Source organism: Symphalangus syndactylus, chromosome 12 (genome assembly GCF_028878055.3).
Source record: "Symphalangus syndactylus isolate Jambi chromosome 12, NHGRI_mSymSyn1-v2.1_pri, whole genome shotgun sequence".
NCBI classification, from domain to species: Eukaryota; Metazoa; Chordata; class Mammalia; order Primates; family Hylobatidae; genus Symphalangus; species Symphalangus syndactylus.
In genome coordinates this window covers 139,752,784-139,770,016 of record NC_072441.2, presented here as the reverse complement: position 1 = coordinate 139,770,016, position 17,233 = coordinate 139,752,784, and the positions used below count along the sequence as shown (strand labels likewise).

At 43.0% G+C, this 17,233-nt stretch overlaps 1 protein-coding gene and 1 long non-coding RNA gene across 4 annotated transcripts in view; both read right to left on the bottom strand.

Annotated features, from left to right (window-relative positions):
* MTF1 (metal regulatory transcription factor 1) overlaps positions 1 to 17,233 on the bottom strand; it is a 50,078-nt gene that overhangs the window by 26,559 nt on the left and 6,286 nt on the right. For all 3 annotated transcript variants that reach the window (XM_055255250.2, XM_063627913.1, XM_055255251.2), the window contains exons 3-4: positions 3,733 to 3,971; positions 2,450 to 2,581 (exon numbers count right to left, since the gene is read on the bottom strand). In XM_055255250.2, the coding sequence (XP_055111225.1) occupies positions 2,450 to 2,581; positions 3,733 to 3,971 (371 nt within the window). The remainder of the gene's footprint in view (positions 1 to 2,449; positions 2,582 to 3,732; positions 3,972 to 17,233) is intronic.
* On the bottom strand, positions 10,085 to 11,279 carry LOC134734594 (uncharacterized). Its single transcript, XR_010117729.1, has 2 exons — positions 11,141 to 11,279; positions 10,085 to 10,395 (listed from the first exon to the last, which is right to left on the bottom strand). It is a non-coding gene; the product is annotated as an uncharacterized lncRNA (long non-coding RNA).

The following is a 17,233-nucleotide window of genomic DNA, read 5'->3' as shown; positions in this document are numbered from 1 at the left end:
TTCATTCTCTTTTACTGTCTTGATAACCAAAGCTAAAAGGAATCTTTCCCTCCTCAGAACTCCTAAGGCTTTTCTTTACATTTCTTTTATGGCACCTCTCATTTCCAATCTTATTTTCTCTGTGGATACATCTGGTATCTGCTCTCCTAGAGTGTAAACTACTTGAGTACAGGATCCACGTAGCTCTTTCTGTAGTTCCTGCACATAGGAGACATTCCTTAATTACTTATATGAATGAATGCATTTTCTTATAAACCAAAATATTTTATTTCTTTAAATAGAAAGCTTCTCTAAAGCATTTTCATTTTTAATTACATACAATCATCATCATGTCTAAAGTCTCATTGAATATTCAAGAAAAATGCAGTTTTAATCATCACAAAAATAAATGCATGTGACTGGATAGAAATCAGAGTCCTCTCAGCAGCCTACGGGGGGCGGGGGGGGGGGGGGGAAATAACCTAAGCTTCACAGCATCCATCTGTGGAGTAACCAGTTACAATCTAACTACTCTTGCCCTTAAAGGGATCATGACTCAGGAATGCATCTGTAACTTAAAAACACAATTCCTTTTTTTTCTGAGACATGGTCTCTCTCTGTTGCCCAGGCTGGAGTGTAGTGGCATGACCATGGCTCACTACAGCCTTGATCTCCCAGGCTCAAGCGATCCTCCCACCTCAGTCTCCTAAATAGCTGGGACCACACGCATGCACCACCACTCCCAACTAATTTTAAAATTTTTTGTAGAGTCAGGGTCTCACTATGTTGCCCAAGCTGGTCTCGAACTCCTGGGCTCAAGTGATCCTCCCACCTCAGTCTCCCAAAGCGCTGGGATTACAGACATAAGCCCAGCCCACAATTCCACTTGATTGGCATCTAAGAGTTGACTGTCTCTTAACGACTTTTTATTTCTAAGTACCCTAACAAAATGAGTGGTTTAAGAAGGAACAGGTAGCATATCTAATGCCTTGAATATAACTGTGATATCCCCTGCCAAAATTCAAATACATTGTTTATTCTTTTTTTTATTTTTTTTTTTTTTGAGACAGAGTCTCACTCTGTCATCTAGGCTGGAGTGCAATGGCACAATTTTGGCTCACCACAACCTCTGCCTCTCTGGTTCCAGCAATTCTCCTGCCTCAGCCTCCAGAGTAACTGGGACTATAGGCACATGACACCACGCCTGGCTGATTTTTGTAGTTTTAGTAGAGATGGGGTCTCACCATGTTGGCCAGGCTGGTCTTAAACTCCTAACCCCACGTGATCCACCTGCCTCAGCCTCCCAAAGTGCTGGAATTACAGGCATGAGCCACCATGCCCGGCCTCAAAGACATTGTTTATGGGCAGTTTTCGGCAATACATCTATCTATATTACATTTAGGGGAAATCCTTACAAACTGATTATCTCATTAAAAATGTCATATAATCATCCCAAAGCTGATTCTGAATACCTACTGAATGCCCGGAATCATGCTATAGACTATGAGCAGAGAAGAAAGTAGATAACCCAAGTCCCTCCTTCAAGTTTATAGTACATGTATCTATTAGATATACATATGTTGACATATATTAATAAAAATGGATGCTCCTATATGTTTGTGTATACACACATGAGATATTACAAAGCAATAACTTGAACAAGTAACAACTGCACCACTAAGCTAAGCATCCCTACCTCTCATTTCCTCTCTTTTTTTTTTTTTTTTTTTTTTGAGACGGAGTCTCGCTCTGTTGCCCAGGCTAGAGTGCAGTGGCGCAATCTCGGCTCACTGCAAGCTCCGCCTCCCGGGTTCACGCCATTCTCCTGCCTCAGCCTCTCCAAGTAGCTGGGACTACAGGCGCCCGCCACCACGCCCGGCTAATTTTTTGTATTTTTAGTAGAGACGGGGTTTCACCGTGGTCTCGATCTCCTGACCTCGTGATCCGCCCACCTCGGCCTCCCAAAGTGCTGGGATTACAAGCGTGAGCCACCGCGCCCAGCCTCATTTCCTCTCTTGACTCCTCATTCCCTCCCTCCTTGATTCTTAGGTAGGTATCCCTCCTCTGGGCTTAAGGCACTTTGGCCATCTTGCAGCCTCAGATATTATCCACAAATTTGTGGTTTTTTGTCACCAGACAAAGGTTCTTAAGAAGAAGGCCTGCTTCTGAGTATTTCTCTAGCACTAATAAAAGTACTCACCACATAAGTGAGTTTCAACAAATGCTTCTTAGAAATAAATGGGAAAAAATGAGGCAGAAAGGCCATCATCCACAGAGTAAGGATGTTCTTGGACTCCAACAGCACCCCTCTAATCTGCAGTGGTTGGTTATAGCTATCCTGCGGTGAGCTAACACTGCTATATCAAGAGCTAGTAAACGGAGTTTTCTTTCTCTTTTGAAAAATTCCAGAGTATATCAAGACCCCCAGCTGAAACCTGGTCAGTGACAAATAGAAAACAGTAAGACCTACCGAAATGGCTTTTCCCCTGTATGGGTTCGAATGTGCTTCCTCAGATCACTGAGTGTGGTGAAGTATTTGCTGCAGCCTTCAGATTCACAGTTAAACGTTTTCCCTGTGTGAAGCCTCTGATGTGCTTTCAGCCTGCAAAATATTCCAGAGAAATTCCCTTTGTCATAAATTTTTTCTTTTTTTTTCCCTGAGACAGAGTTTCGCTCTTGTCGCCCAGGCTGGAGTGCAATGGCACAGTCTTGGCTCACTGCAACCTCCTCCTCCTGGGTTCAAGCGATTCTCCTGCCTCAGCCTCCCAAGTAGCTGGGATTATGGGAGCCCACAACCATGCCTGGCTAATTTTTGTATTTTTAGTATGACAGAGTTTCACCAGGTTGGCCAGGCTGGTCTCGAACTCCTGACCTCAGGTGATGGGTCTGCCTCGGCCTCCCAAAGTGCTGGGATAACAGGCATGAGCCACTGCGCCTGGCCTCCCTTTGTCATAAAGTTCTACAGAGCCTCCCCATGCCAGCTTAATGTGCTTCAGATCAAGTGCATAAGAATTCTATACCCATAACATATTAGTATCCAACATATTTTGCCCCAAAAGAAATGCAAAGAATAGCATAGTGGTATGAGTGTGACTCTGGAGACAGACTTCCTGGGATTCAAATCCTGACCCCACACCCTGCTTGGATGGGAAACTTGAGCTAGTTATAGAACCCCTCTGTGCTTCCATTTACTTATCAGCTGTTGTGGGGACTAGCACTTAGAATCATGCCTAGCACACAGTGAGTACTTTTTAAGTGTTAGCTATTGTTATTTCTATTACTTTATACTCAATACTGAAGACTATTAAGTCTCCTGATACAAACGTGAAAAAGAGAATTGGCTACTGAATAGGCCACTCCCCATTTCTCAAGATAGAAAAGTCCTTCAAGATGAGGTAGGACAGAAGCCTTAGTACAAAGATCCTGAGCCAAGGGGAGATAGTACTCTATGCCAAGCACTGAAATGCCCAGGCCAGAATGCTGCTCCATGAGATGCAAATCTAAACACAAATGCACTGTCGCTTCTAACCAGCCCAAGATATGTCCGTCTGTAAGTAATAAGTTTCTCTAATGCATTTTTAAAATTTTTTCTTTCATTTTCTGAGATCTGGCAGAAATGAATTTTACATAGTTGAACAAAGCTGTGCTCTTTTAAAGCCCTGAAAGTGAATAACTCTCCTCTGCAAGGAGAAAGAGCTCTGCAGTCACAAGGTCGAGGTCAGAGGCTGGCAGAGCACTGGAGACGAGACTGACCTGTATAGTGTGTTGAATGCCTTCTCGCAGCCCTGCACATCACACTCAAATGGCTTCTCCTTCGTGTGCACTCGCACGTGGATCCTGAGGCTGTAAGAGGTAAGGAAGGCTTTGCCACAGCCCTCCTGATTACAGACAAAGGTGTACTCTCCTCGGTGAGTCTTCTGGTGGGTTCGCAGGTTGCCTGCTGTGCTGTAGGTGCGGGGACAGCCCTCAAAGGTACATTGGTACCGCTTCACCTGGCAGACAGAAGACACCTCATCAACAGGACAAAAGAGCTGCCCAGGGCTTAACTCCCCCACCCAGAGCTCAGCTCCCAAGAGATGTTGTGGACAATACAACTGGGTTTTCATCTAAAACACAGAAAACAGCCTCTAGCAGCAAAGTGAAAAAACCTTATTGTTGATCAAATCATACCTGGACAACACATAATGATTTATGGGGAAGAAATAAGTCTATATGTAGATGAATATTCTAAATGAATATAAGAATGTTTTCAGACTCTATATACATGTATCCACTAAAAGTACACTATACTGTTACGGCCACCTGTATTCAAATGAGATCTTAACTTTGTTTTAAGGCTTGACTAAACACCCTGACCTCCAGAACTACAACTTGATTAGAATTGACCAATATTAAATTGAGTTTAAAACATCTGGAAATTTACATACTTAATCATCAAACATATTTCCCTAGATTGTTTCCACTGCATATTTTCAAGCCTACAAAATGACAACATATTGCAAATTTCTTGGAAGATGTGGTGATGTGATAATTCTCAAACTGCCAGCCTCTTGTTTCCTTTCACTAACAAACTTCTTGAAAGATGAGTCAATTCTTCACCTCATGGTAGAAGGCTAAGAAAAAAAAAAAAGCTGCTTCTCCGACAAATATCAAATGGCAGATGACTCTAGTGCAGTGGAGGGCCTGGAATGGGAGGGCCAGCAGCTTCCTCAGAGACTTTGTTTGGCAGGGATATTGGGGCCAGGGTCATGGCTGTGGTTGGCCTGGAGCCAGGGCTGAGGCCATGGAGCTCTCAGAGGCAAGGCTGAAAACGAGGAGTGGATGCCCATCACCAAGCTGGGCTGCCTGGTCCAGGATATGAAGATCAAGTCCCTGGAGAAGGTCTAGCTCTTCTCCCTGCCCATTAAGGAGTCTGAGATCATTGACTTTTTGCTGGGGTCACCTCTCAAGGATGAGGTTTTGAAGACTACACCTCTGCAAAAGCAGACCCGCGCTGGCCAGCACACCAGGTTCAAGGCCATCGGGGACTACAGTGGCCACATCGGTCTGGATGTTCAGTGCTCCAAGGAGGTTGGTTGCCAATGCCATCCAAGGGGCCATGATCCTGGTCAAGCTCTCCACTGTTCCTGTTTGGAGAGGCCACTAGGGGAACAAGATCAGCAAGCCCCACGCCATCCCCTGCAAGGTGACAGGCTGCTGTGGCTCTGTGCTAGTGCGCCTTATCCCTCCTGCACACCACCCAAGGCAATGGCATCATCTTGGCCCGTGCCCAGGAAACGGCTGCTGATGGCTGGTATTGACAACTGCTACACCTCTGCCAGGGGCTGCACTGCTACGCTGGACAACTTCACCAAAGCCACCCTTTAGGCCATCTCTAAGACCTATAGCTACCTGACTCCTGATCTCTGCAAAAAGACTGTATTCACCAAGTCTCCCTGTCAGGAATTCACTGACCACCTCATCAAGACCCACACCACGGTCTCTGTGCAGAGGACTCAGGCTCCAACTGTGGCTATAACACAGGAATTTTACACAAGAAAAATAAAGTGAATCGAGCCTGTTTAAAAAAAAAAAAAAAGAAGAAGAAGGAGGCAGGGTGTGGTGACTCATGCTTATAATCCCATCACTTTGGGAGGCCAAGGCAGGAGGATCACATGAGGCCAGGAGTTTGAGACAACCCGGGCAACACAGCAAGACCCTGTCTCTACCAACAACAAACAAAACCACAAAATCAGCCGAGCATGGTGACACGTGCCTATAGTTCCAGCTATTTGGGAAGCTGAGGTAAGATTGCTTGAGCCCAGAAGTTCAAGGTTACAGTGAGCTATGATTGCTACTGCATTCCAGCTTGGTAGACAGAACCAGACCTGGCCTCAAAAAAGAAAAAAAAAGGGGGAAGAAAAACTAGATAAACAGTAATAGAAATAAAAATATTAATAAAGAAAATACCAGCCTGGGCAACATGGCAAAACCTCATCTCTACAAAAAACACAAAAGTTAGCCAGGCGTGGTGGCACATGCCTATAGTCCCAGCACTTAGGAGGCTGAGGTGGGAAGATCAGTTGAGCCTGGAAGGCTGAGGCTGCAGTGAGCTGTGATCACACCACTGGACTCCAGCCTAGACGACAGAAATAATAATAATAATAATAACATTTTGGGCTGGATGATTTAGAAAAGAAAGAAAAAAAGAAAAAGAATTTTTAAAAATTTAAAAAATGGCAGTTGACACCACTTCCATCAATGCCCATGTATTTCTTAACCAGTTGGCAAGAAGATGGCTTCACTGTATGAAATTATTCTCTTAACTTCCCGGTAGTTAAACTCTTTCGTCCTTCCCTATTTTCCTTGACTATTCGCAAACATATCTCATTGATGATGCCCTCAATGTCTGAAAACTTGTCCTTCACAACACAGTAATGCCTTGGGGCACTCTTTTACTCCTTCTCTGAGATACTTCTTTCCCTTAACCTCTAAGTGTAGGTGTAGGGATTCCAAATTTTGTCTCTCATCTCCCAAAGATTCCTCGTATCTATACTGATGTGGTAGAAGAAGCACTAGACTTGGCAGCAGAAGACTGAATTCTGGCACTTCTGTTCAACATAATTTTTTTTTTTTTTTTTTGAGACAGAGAAACCAAGAACAATGATGTCACCGGAGCTAAAGGAAAAAGGGTCTCAAGGAAACACGATCAACATGTTAAATGTCAGAGAAAACAAGGAAGATAAAGACTGAGGAAGTGACTGGATCCAGCAGCTAGGAATTCACTAATGACTTAGCAAGACTAGTTTCAGCAGACTACTGGGGTCAGGGTCCGGATGCAGGTGACTAAATGAAAGGTGAAGTGGAGGTAGAGGCTAGAAATGAAGTATGGCAGCAGAAGTGAACTCCTGAGTTGATAAAGTTTTTTTGTTTTTGTTTTTAAGAGACAGGGTCTTTGTTGCCCAGGCTAGAGTGCAGTGGTGTATTCACAGCTCACTGTAACTTCAAACTCTTGGGCTCAAGTGACCCTCCCTCCTCATCCTCCATAGTAGCTGGGACTACAGGCACATGCCACCACACCCAGCTGATTTTTAAATGTTTTGCTATGTTGCCCAGGTTAGTCTGCAACTCCCGGCCCCAAGCAGTCCTCCTGCCTCGGCATCCCAAAGCAATGGGACTACAGGCTTAAGCCACCACGCCTGGCCTGGTTTTTTTTTTTTAAAGTAATTCAGTTCTTGAACATATTTGGAGGCAGAAAAGTCCTGGAAGAAGGAGAAGTTGAGGATTTAAGGAGAAAAATAAAGAAGAGAAAGATTCAAAAGCCCAGGAGGAGGGGAAAGCCTCAGGTAGGAGAGGGACATTCAGTTTCAGAGAAGAGATTTGAGATAAGGATGAGTGTGACTCAAGGATGGACAAAGTTTTCTGTAAAGGGCTAAACAAAAAATAGTTTAGGCTTTGTGGGCCTTATGGTCTGTGTCACTAGTCACCTCTGCATGTTAAAGTAGCAACAGACAATACGTAAATGAACCAGCAAGGCTCTGTTTCAAAAACGTTATTTATGGACACTAAAATTTGAATTTCATATATCATGATATACTTTTATGATTTAAAAAAATCATCTAAAAATGTAAAAATCATTCTTAGGCTCAAGGGCTGTGCAAAAACAAGTAACTGGATGGATTTGGCCTGTGGGCCACAGTATGCTAACCTCTGAAACCTGTGGGGGTAGGGTAGTAGGGAGGGCCCCTACTCCTCCTGTCTCCCCTCCCACCCCTCCCGCATCCGTCCAACCCCCATCTGATCTTGCACAAGTCTTTAGGGTCCTTAGTCAAGTGCTCTCACCTGTTCATTGTGTTCTCTTTCCACTGCTACACAGGAGAAGCTCCATAAATATTTGTTAAACTGAATTCCTTACTGAACCACTAATCCAGGCATTCTTCTCATGTCTCAGGACCTAGTTTTGCAGTCATTTGTTGCCAGATTAAGTCTAAAACAGTTTTCCACACATTCCATCTCTCTGCTCAAATGATAAAGTCCCAATTCCTTAGCCTAACATTCAAAGATCTTTCCAGGGCTGCTTCTGTCTTCTATCACATTACTCGGTAAGCAGCCAAACAGAAGACTCTGTCTGGCCTATAAGCAACAGTACACTCTTACCCATTTGCAAGACTGAATTCCTACTTCCCTGACTTTGTTCTCTCCTTCTTCTCTACTGGAAATGCCTAGTTCCTTTCTTCTCCGCTTTTCTGAGTCCTTCTCTTCCTTTAACGCAAGCCTCAGGAACTACAAGCTCCTTCACCATCATTCCATGTCTACATGACAGTGCCCTTCTCTAAATGCCAGTAATACTTACTATACCACTCATTTGACACTTAGTTTATACTGTTAATTATTGTCTCATGCATATATTGTGACTTCCCATCGAGACTAAAAACCTCTTTGGTGCTGCCAGATAGAGAATTGAAAATGATCACTCACCACTAAGGAGAACTGGGACTGTGGATGCTGGGATAAAGGAGTCTGCATGTCTCAATCATAAAGCTTACAACAATGCTGAATGATAAGAGCAGAAGTTCACTCTTAAGATGCTACAGCTGTTGTTAACTTTATAAGTAACTGCAATAAATAATTAACTACCCCCTCCTGTCTCCCTGCCCTGCCAAACTCTACTCCCATCCATGTTTTTTCATTTGCACAATTCGAGCCTCCACTAAATGACCCTTCCTCTAGGAACTCTTCCTGATTGACCCTTACTTCTATCCCAAACTAGAACAGGTATCCTAATGATAGGTTTTCAGGGCTTCCTGTAAAGCACATGATAAAATTAAGATGCAATAATTACATGATTAAACCATTTACATCTTTATGTTTCATGGCTAGGCACAACAGTATCTGAAAAACAACAGGCACTAAATAAATATTTGTCCAATTAAATGAGTGAATAGCTACTTCCCGGCTGGACTGTAAGCTGCATGAGAGCAGGGACCACGTTTATCCTGTTCACTGACCCAACTTCCGGGACTAGCCTTGTGGAGAAGTGGCGCTTGATTTATATTTTTTGAATGAATGAACAAATGAACAAAACCAGTGGGACTGAAAAGGTAGTGACAAGACTACAAGTGGCATGTGACAAAGGAATAGTTTCAAGGAGAATGGTCAAGTAGGTCAAATGTAACAGAGACGATTGATAAAACACCTCTTGGACTTAGCTGACTCACAAAGTCATAATTGCCTCAGCACAACCAGCTTCACTGGAATGGTAGGAACAGAAGTGAGAATGTGAGACAGTGAATATCAACTACACTTTCCAGAAACTTGGCTGAGGAGAGAAAGGCGGCGGGCGGGGGGGAGGGGGATGGATAGCAAGTTAGAAAAGGACACAGATTGGGGAAAGTATTTGTTTGATTTTTATTGATTGATTGATTGATTGAATAGACGGAGTTTCTCTCTGTCACCTAGGCTGAATGCAGTGGCATGATCTCAGCTCACTACAGCCTCAACCTCCTGGGCTCAAGCAGTCTATTTCAGCCTCTTGAGTAGCTGGGACTATAGGTATGTAGCACCATGCCTGGCTAATTTTTGTATTTTTTGTAGAGATGAGTTCTCACTATGTTAGGCCAGGCTGGTTGGGAACTCCTGGCCTCAAATAAATTTCTCACCTCAGCCTCCCAACATGTTGGAATTACAGGTATGAGCCACCACACCTGGCCTGAAAATATTTGTATTTAAAAGTGGGGGAGACAGTTGACTGTCAAAGCAAATGCATGCTCCCCCCATAAAATGCTGAATAAAGGAGTAATCTCTTGCCTCATTTGGAGGGAGAAGTCACTATTCTGTGTCTTTCAGAATCATTTTAAAATAGCACAAAATTTCACAAAAAGGGAAAACTAAACCTCCTCAAACTGGATCAGAGCAGGAAGTTGCAAAAACGTGTAGGTTTTCATGGTTACATACAGGAGGTATTGCAACATTTGGAACATTTCAATACAACTAAGGTTTATCATTCATACATCCTAAAAATTATGTTCCAGAAATTATACTGTCCTGGGTGCTAGGAATACAAAAAAAAAGTTGTCCCTACTATCAAAGAGCTCAAAGTCAAAAGGAGAATCAGACAAGAACAATATGGTTTGAGAAGTTTTACTGATAACAGATATTCAGCATACTATGGGAATATATCAAAGAAACATCTAAATTAGACTTCAGTGACCTTAGGCTTCTTGAAGGTGGTGATCCCCAACCTGAATTTAAAGACATGAGCAGCTGAGTGATGGAGTGAGACCCCATTTAAAAAAAAAAAAAAAAAAAGGAACGAGAGTATCTATAATATGAACTTAATGTCACTAAAAAAAAAAAAAAAGTGTTCCTCCAAAAGCGCTTCAGGCTCTAAGCATAACTTTAATCTTCCTGAGTGGCCTCAAACAGCTGTCGATTACCCTGTTAGGGAACATGGAGGGAGCACAGGTTAGGTGCACTGAGGATAGCATCTCATGCTAGTAACGGGCACAAAGTAGGAGCTTTCAGAGAACTGATGCTGATTTACAAAGCATTCTGAGCAGTTCTAGAATACAGAAATATTTAACAAAGATGACTGCCTTGTTCAGGTAACAGAATCAGAGAAGAAAGGTGAATGGGATAAGCAAAAGTGAGAAAATTAAACACTGTGACCCCAGAAGGCAAAAATTTAAAAAAATTAGAGAAAGAAAAAAGTCAACACCTGTGGAAAGAAAAAGAAAAAAGAAAAAAGTCTGGGTTTTTCCTAGAGGAAAAGAAAGTGAAAGTGAGAAGCAGATTTTACACACATTTACAGCCCCCTATTCCACAAGAGAGTTCCTGCTTCTGGGCACCTAGCACATGAACATTCTCATAAATAAATGACCGGCCTGGCTGTTACAGCTGTAGAAACTGCCTTTTCCTCCCCATCACTAGGGACTTCCCTTCCCTCTCCGGGTCCGACTCCGTTCCCCACACCGGCACTGGTATCATTTCTTCTCCATAATGGACAACCAAAAAGCTCAGAAATATAAGAACCCTGAAGACCTCATTTCGACAGGCCTCCCATTCCCCACCATGAGCTGACTTCATCCAGCTGTTCCCCACACCTCAAACCTTTACCCTTACAGAACAAGTGCTGCTGTCCCTTCATTTCTTAGCCCTTTTCACAGCCAACAGGTCTCAATACCTGATTCTTGTATCTTTGCAAAAGTGGTGTGTGATGGTAGAAAGCATAGGCTTTGGCATCCAGAAAGTCCTCAGTTCAAATCTCGGTTCTACCAGTTGCTAGTTGTGTGTTTCTAAGCGTCAGTTTGTCATCTGTAAAATGGGGGCTAATAGTATCTATGTTATAGGATTGCTATGAAAATTAAATACAAAACTATACTAAAGCCCATAACATAGTGATTGGTACATAGCAGGTATTCAACAGCCAGCCATCTTCCTCTCTCCACCACCACTGCCGGCATAATAGAAGTCCTCATTCTTTGAGAGCCCTTAGCTCTGCCTGGTGCCCCAAATGCCCACCATGGAAATAATTTTCAGTGGCCTGATACTAAGTCAAAGGAAGCCAAGTATAAGAGAGAGGAGTGGCAAGAGCTGGTATCCACAGAACGCCTGCAGGGGACTACAAACAGGTTCTCATTTTAAAACACTGTTGTATAGGCCAGTGAGGTGGCTCATGCCTGTAAGTGCTCACCTAGCACTTTGGGAGGCTGAGGTGGGAGGATCGCTTGAGCCTAGAAGTTCGAGACCAGCAAGGGCAACATAGCAAGACCTCGACTCTCCAAAAAAATAAGAAATTAGCCAGGTGTGGTGGCTGAGGTGGGGGGATCGCTTGAACTGGTGAGGTCAAGGCTGCAGTGAGCTATAATCACTCCACTACACTCAGCTTGGGTGACAAGGTGAGACCCTGTCTCAAAAAAATTAAATGAATAAAAACAGTTACAAATGGTGGTTTATGTTCCGTGGCAGTATTAATACAACAGTTCAGCTAATTAGGGGTTACCAAGATTTCTATGGGCTATCCTGGAACCTAATCACAATTTATATGTAAGCTTGTCTCAAGGAGAAAACACCTCCCAAAGAGTGCCTAACAAAGAGTGCCTAACAAAGAACATTTTAAGCTCTTGTTAAACTGGACATTACCTCTTTACCTCCTTCAAGAACCATGGGGGCCTATGAGGAAAAGAAAGCAAATGAACACCCAGCGAACAATCATGATGCACCAGACACTATGCTAAATGTTTTATACATATTACATATGAATAAATCTCATTTAATCTTCACAAAATGCAATGGGATATTTTTATTTCAATTTTATGAAAAAGGAAACAGAGCAGCTTGCCCAAGGCCACACAGCTAGTACATAACAGAACAAAGCTGGAACCTAGGTTGAAACTATCCCTTTGCACATCACAGAAGAAACGAGTAAGCCAGATTTAAATAAGAGGGGAAAAAAATAAAATTCAGGTTCTTTTGCCAATGTCATATAATAGCAAAATGTTGGCAGTACTTAACATGTACAACCTATGTAAAATGTAAATCGAGACCTATAATTCCTATAGCACCAAGTTTGAAACCCAATTATACACAAAACCAGTCTAGTCCCTTTTCCAGGCCAGTGGACCTGAGTGATGGAAATGCTGATTACTAAGGAGAGGTACATAATACACATGCAGACATACTGATAAAATGGCTTCATATGGGGGTAAATGGAAAATGCTTCTTGCTCTGGATTCCTACAGAGCCTCACACTTACAAGCCATCAGAGTTCAGAAGGGAACCTGCAAAGAAATGTAATCACAGGATGCAAAGACTAAAAAGTGGGTAGTTCCCCTCTAGGAGAGTCAACAACATCTTCGTTTGTCTAAGTGGATCATTCCACTGCCTGAGGAATTTATAATGAGGCATGAGATTGGAACTAGGTCTCCCAAAGTAAAGGACATATATTGCAGAAAGGCTCCAAAACACTGGAGTCAGATTTTTCCTGTTATTCTTATACTTAAAATCTGTCACACTAAAAGAAATAACTCTCCTCTTGGAATGCCACTGGCCATGCAATTAGTTCATGATGTGTCTAGAAACAATATACCAAGCAGCCTAAAAACATTGCTGTAGGCCAGGCGCAGCGGCTCATGCCTGTAATCCCAGCACTGTGGGAGGCCAAGGCGGGTGGATCACCTGAGCTCAGGAGTTCAAGCCCAGCCTGACCAAGAAGGTGAAACCCCATCTCTACTAAAAATACAAAATTTAGCCAGGCCTAGTGGCACATGCCTGTAATCCTGGCTACTTGGGAGGCTGAGACAGGAGAATCTCTTGAACCCTGGAGGCGGAGGTTGCAGTGAGCCAAGATTGTGCCACTGTACTCCAGCCTGGGCAACAGAACAAGACTTCATCTCAAAAAAAAAAAAAAAAAAAATTGCTGTAACTGTGCTTGTTGGTAGAAAATGATACCTTTCCTAATCAATGTGCTGGAATACTTTGGTGCATCATGTAGAATAAATTTGGCATATGATTCCTAGGGTTTTTTCACACTCCTTGGCCAACTACTCTATAGAAAACTGACAAGGTCAGTTAGCCATGGAGGATACATCACGTCACCAATGTAGTTCAGACAGAGGTAGATGAACAGGTAACTAGACCATCCTGGCAGGTTCTCTGGAAGGGCACAGATTCAAGAATGGACTGCACAAACCAACTAAAGAAAACACAGTTGCCAGGTGTGGTAGCTCATGCCTTTAATCCAGAGGCTAAGGAGGGAGAATTGGTTGAGGCCAGAAGTTCCAGGTTACAGTGAGCTATGATCATGGCCTGGGCAAACATAGCAAGACCCAGTGTCTTAAAAAAAAATAAAATAAAATACGTAAACAAACAAACAAACAACAAGACACAGCTGCTTAGAGACTTGGAGTAGAAAGGCCTTAAAGGGCCAGACATGGTGGCTCACGCCGGTAATCACAACACTTTGGGAGGCCAAGGTGGAAGGATTGCGTGAGCCCAGGAGTTTGGAACCAGCCCATAGTGAGACCCCTCTCTACCAAAACAACAACCAAACAGTAGCCGGCACAGTAGCACATGCCTGTGGTCCCAGCTACTGTGGAGGCTGAGGTGGCAGGACGGCTTGAGCCTGGGAGGTTAAGGCTGCAGTGAGCCATGATCGTCCCACTGTACTCCAGCCTGGCTACAGAATGGAACCCTGTCTCAACCAAAAAAAAAAAAAAAAAAAAAAAAAAAAGCTTTTGTTTTTAGGCAGAATGAAAATATTTTGATTAGAAACTTTGCAAGCTGGCCAAGTGCCATGGCTCATTCCTATAATCCCAGCACTTTGGGAGGTCGAGGCAGGAGGATTGCTTGAGCCCAGGACTTTGAGGTTACAGTGAGCTACGATCCCACCACTGTAATCACTCCAACCTGTGTGACAGAGTGAGACCCTGTCTCAAGAAAGAAAGGAAAGAAGAAAGACAGAAAGGGAAAAGAAGGAAGGAAAGGAGGGAGGAAGGGAATGAGAGAGAGAAAGAGAGAAAAAAGGAAGAGAGAGAGAAAGAAAGAGAGAGAGAGAGATCTCAAAGCTACCAAATCAGTAGGGAGACAGTAATGAAATAACCAGTATGAGAATAAGATACGTGAAATCTGAGTCAGAATGGCCAGCGGCCTTGTGGTAGGAAAAGACTATCTGTGGCAAGGTTCTGGTTGGTTTATTTTTTTCACAAGACAAGCATGAAGAAAAGAAAATGAAGTAATAGGTAAGCCAACTCCACACTATATGAAACAATGAAAAAACCAGGAGTAAACAGGAAATTCAGGCTAAAATGTGACTCAGAAAATAAGCTGCTTGGGAAGCCAAGAAGACCAACTAGCTATCAAATGATTTGATTTCTCAAGAGTAACACCTGTGCATGGAGGGAAAAGAAAAAAAACAAAAACCAAGCTGAAAAAAACGAAAGGAAAAGGAGTAAGGAAGAGCTAAAGGATCATGAAGTCTGTTATCGAGTAGTCATAAACATCAGCCTCTTCAGGCCAAATAAGTGGATTTTAATGCCAAAATAAAATCACTGCCAGAACAAAAGCTAAGCTAAGACAGTGCTTCAGGAAGGCAAGCCTCCTGAATGTCTAGTCATTAAGCAAGATTTTCAAAGACTAAAGCTACTGCTACTTCTCCTTCAATCTCCACCCAACCCCAAACCTACTGATTTCAAGAATATAGCATCTTCCACAAAGGTCTCATGGATAGCATGGAAAAATGTGGGTGGGAGGAAAGTGGAGCGATCTAAATCCCCAGCAAACTCAACAAAGTGCTCATAATATCCTTGACCCTGTGCTATTCAATATGATTATCAATGACCTGAAGACATGAATGGCAAACCAGACTTGCAAATAGAATAAACCAATTTGAATAGTACAAAGTGGAAAAGTGACAGCTTTTCACTGATTGCATAATCATTCCCTCTGTACCATCTCCTCCTCTTCTGCCTAGATCAGCATTTCCCAAAATGTGTTCCACAAAACACTGATCCCTGGAAATTAGATCTGAAAAATGGTTTCTCAAGTTTAAAGCATTTGAAAAATTCTGTGCTTTCTTCCTTCTTAGTTGTTGGCACATCAAAGGCTCTGAGAAGTCCTAATCAACAAATTTCTGTCTTGGTTTAACTTAATGTTTCCCGAACATTCACTCATGAAACACTTTCACACAGTAATCATTAATGGAGGATGGCCTAAAGTTTAGGTCCTAAACCATGTCCAAATTACCTATGCTAAACAAAAATGATTCAATCCCCTTGAGTTAGCTACTACTGCTTCATCACTCTTCTTCCTCTAACTACCAAACTTATTTAAAAAAAAAAAAAAAAGCCAACTTGACATTTCCTGCCTCCTGTTTCCTCATCACTCACTACTTCTTCATCACTCAAAACCTGGCTTCAGCCCCAGTGCTCTGCTGCAAGTCTTCTCATGATATGTGAACAACTGCACAACCAGCAGAACTAATGGCTTCTTTGGGGCTCCTCAATCCCTCTGCAGGGTCACACAGGAATATTCTCATTTGTTGACACTCTCTTCCTTCAGCTTCCACAACACTGCAGTCGACCCATCTCTTTGACTACTGTGATCTTCTTGGGTTCCTCTTTCTCTTTCCAACCCTTAAATTCTCAGGCCAACTCTTACTTCTCCCTTAAGTAAACTACCCACAGTTTGAAGGCCCCTTTCTACTACTATTCTAACTCCAAACCATTTCTCTGACCTCAGATACACGTTTCCAATGAGCTTTCTATTTGTTCATGTTACTTTTCTCCAAGGACTATACGTTCAATACACTCCTACCAAACTCATTAATTACCCCACCAAAACTTTTTCCTTTTCCCGTCTTTCTTGATTCCTATGAATGGGATCACCATTTGGAGGGTGGGGGAAGCAGAGTTAGCCACTTTCTCCTCAGCATGCACACAGCACTTCGAATATACCTCTGTTAAAATATCTACCACAATGGACCCTTAACTGCTTAACTCTTCACCTAGATTTGAAGCTCCATCAAAAAGCTGTGCTAAGACACAGCAGAAACTCAACAGATTTGGGAAAATGGATGAATCCTTTCAATCAACATGATTCAAAACCTTTTTTTTTTTTTTTTTGAAACAGATTCTCACTTTGTTGCCCAGGCTGGAATGCAGTGGCACAATCATGACTCACCGCACCCTCTGCCCTCTGGGTTCAAGTGATTCTCCTGCCTCAGCCTCCCAAGTAGCTGGGACTACAGGCATGCACCACCACAACCGGCTAATTTTTGTATTTTTAGTAGAGACAGGGTTTCACCATGTTGGCCAGGCTGGTCTAGAGCTCCAGACCTCAACTGATCCACCTGCCTTGGCCTCCGAAAGTGCTGGGATTACAGGCATGAGCCACTGTGCCTGGCCTATTCAAAACCTTTGAATCATGCCCAACTCATGGCTCATTCATCAAACTCCAATAACATGTACGAAGTTCTCTCGTACTTCTACAAAAGCCCTTGATTCTTCCCATGAACAAAGCCACTATCCTTTTTCAGATTTAAATGAAACCCCAAACATAAACTACAACTGTCTCCCAACCAGGCAAGAAGTCTCCAGTTTTCCTCTGCCTCCAAGCTACCGCTGTTGCCAGATCAATCTTTCTAAAATGCTGCTCCAACCACATTCTCTATCTAACCACTCTAGCCTTGGCTTTGACACCTCCAATGGTTTCCCACCATTTCTAGAAGAGTACAGTTCAAAACCCATAGAAGGTTATCACTGCCTTCCATGTTTGGATC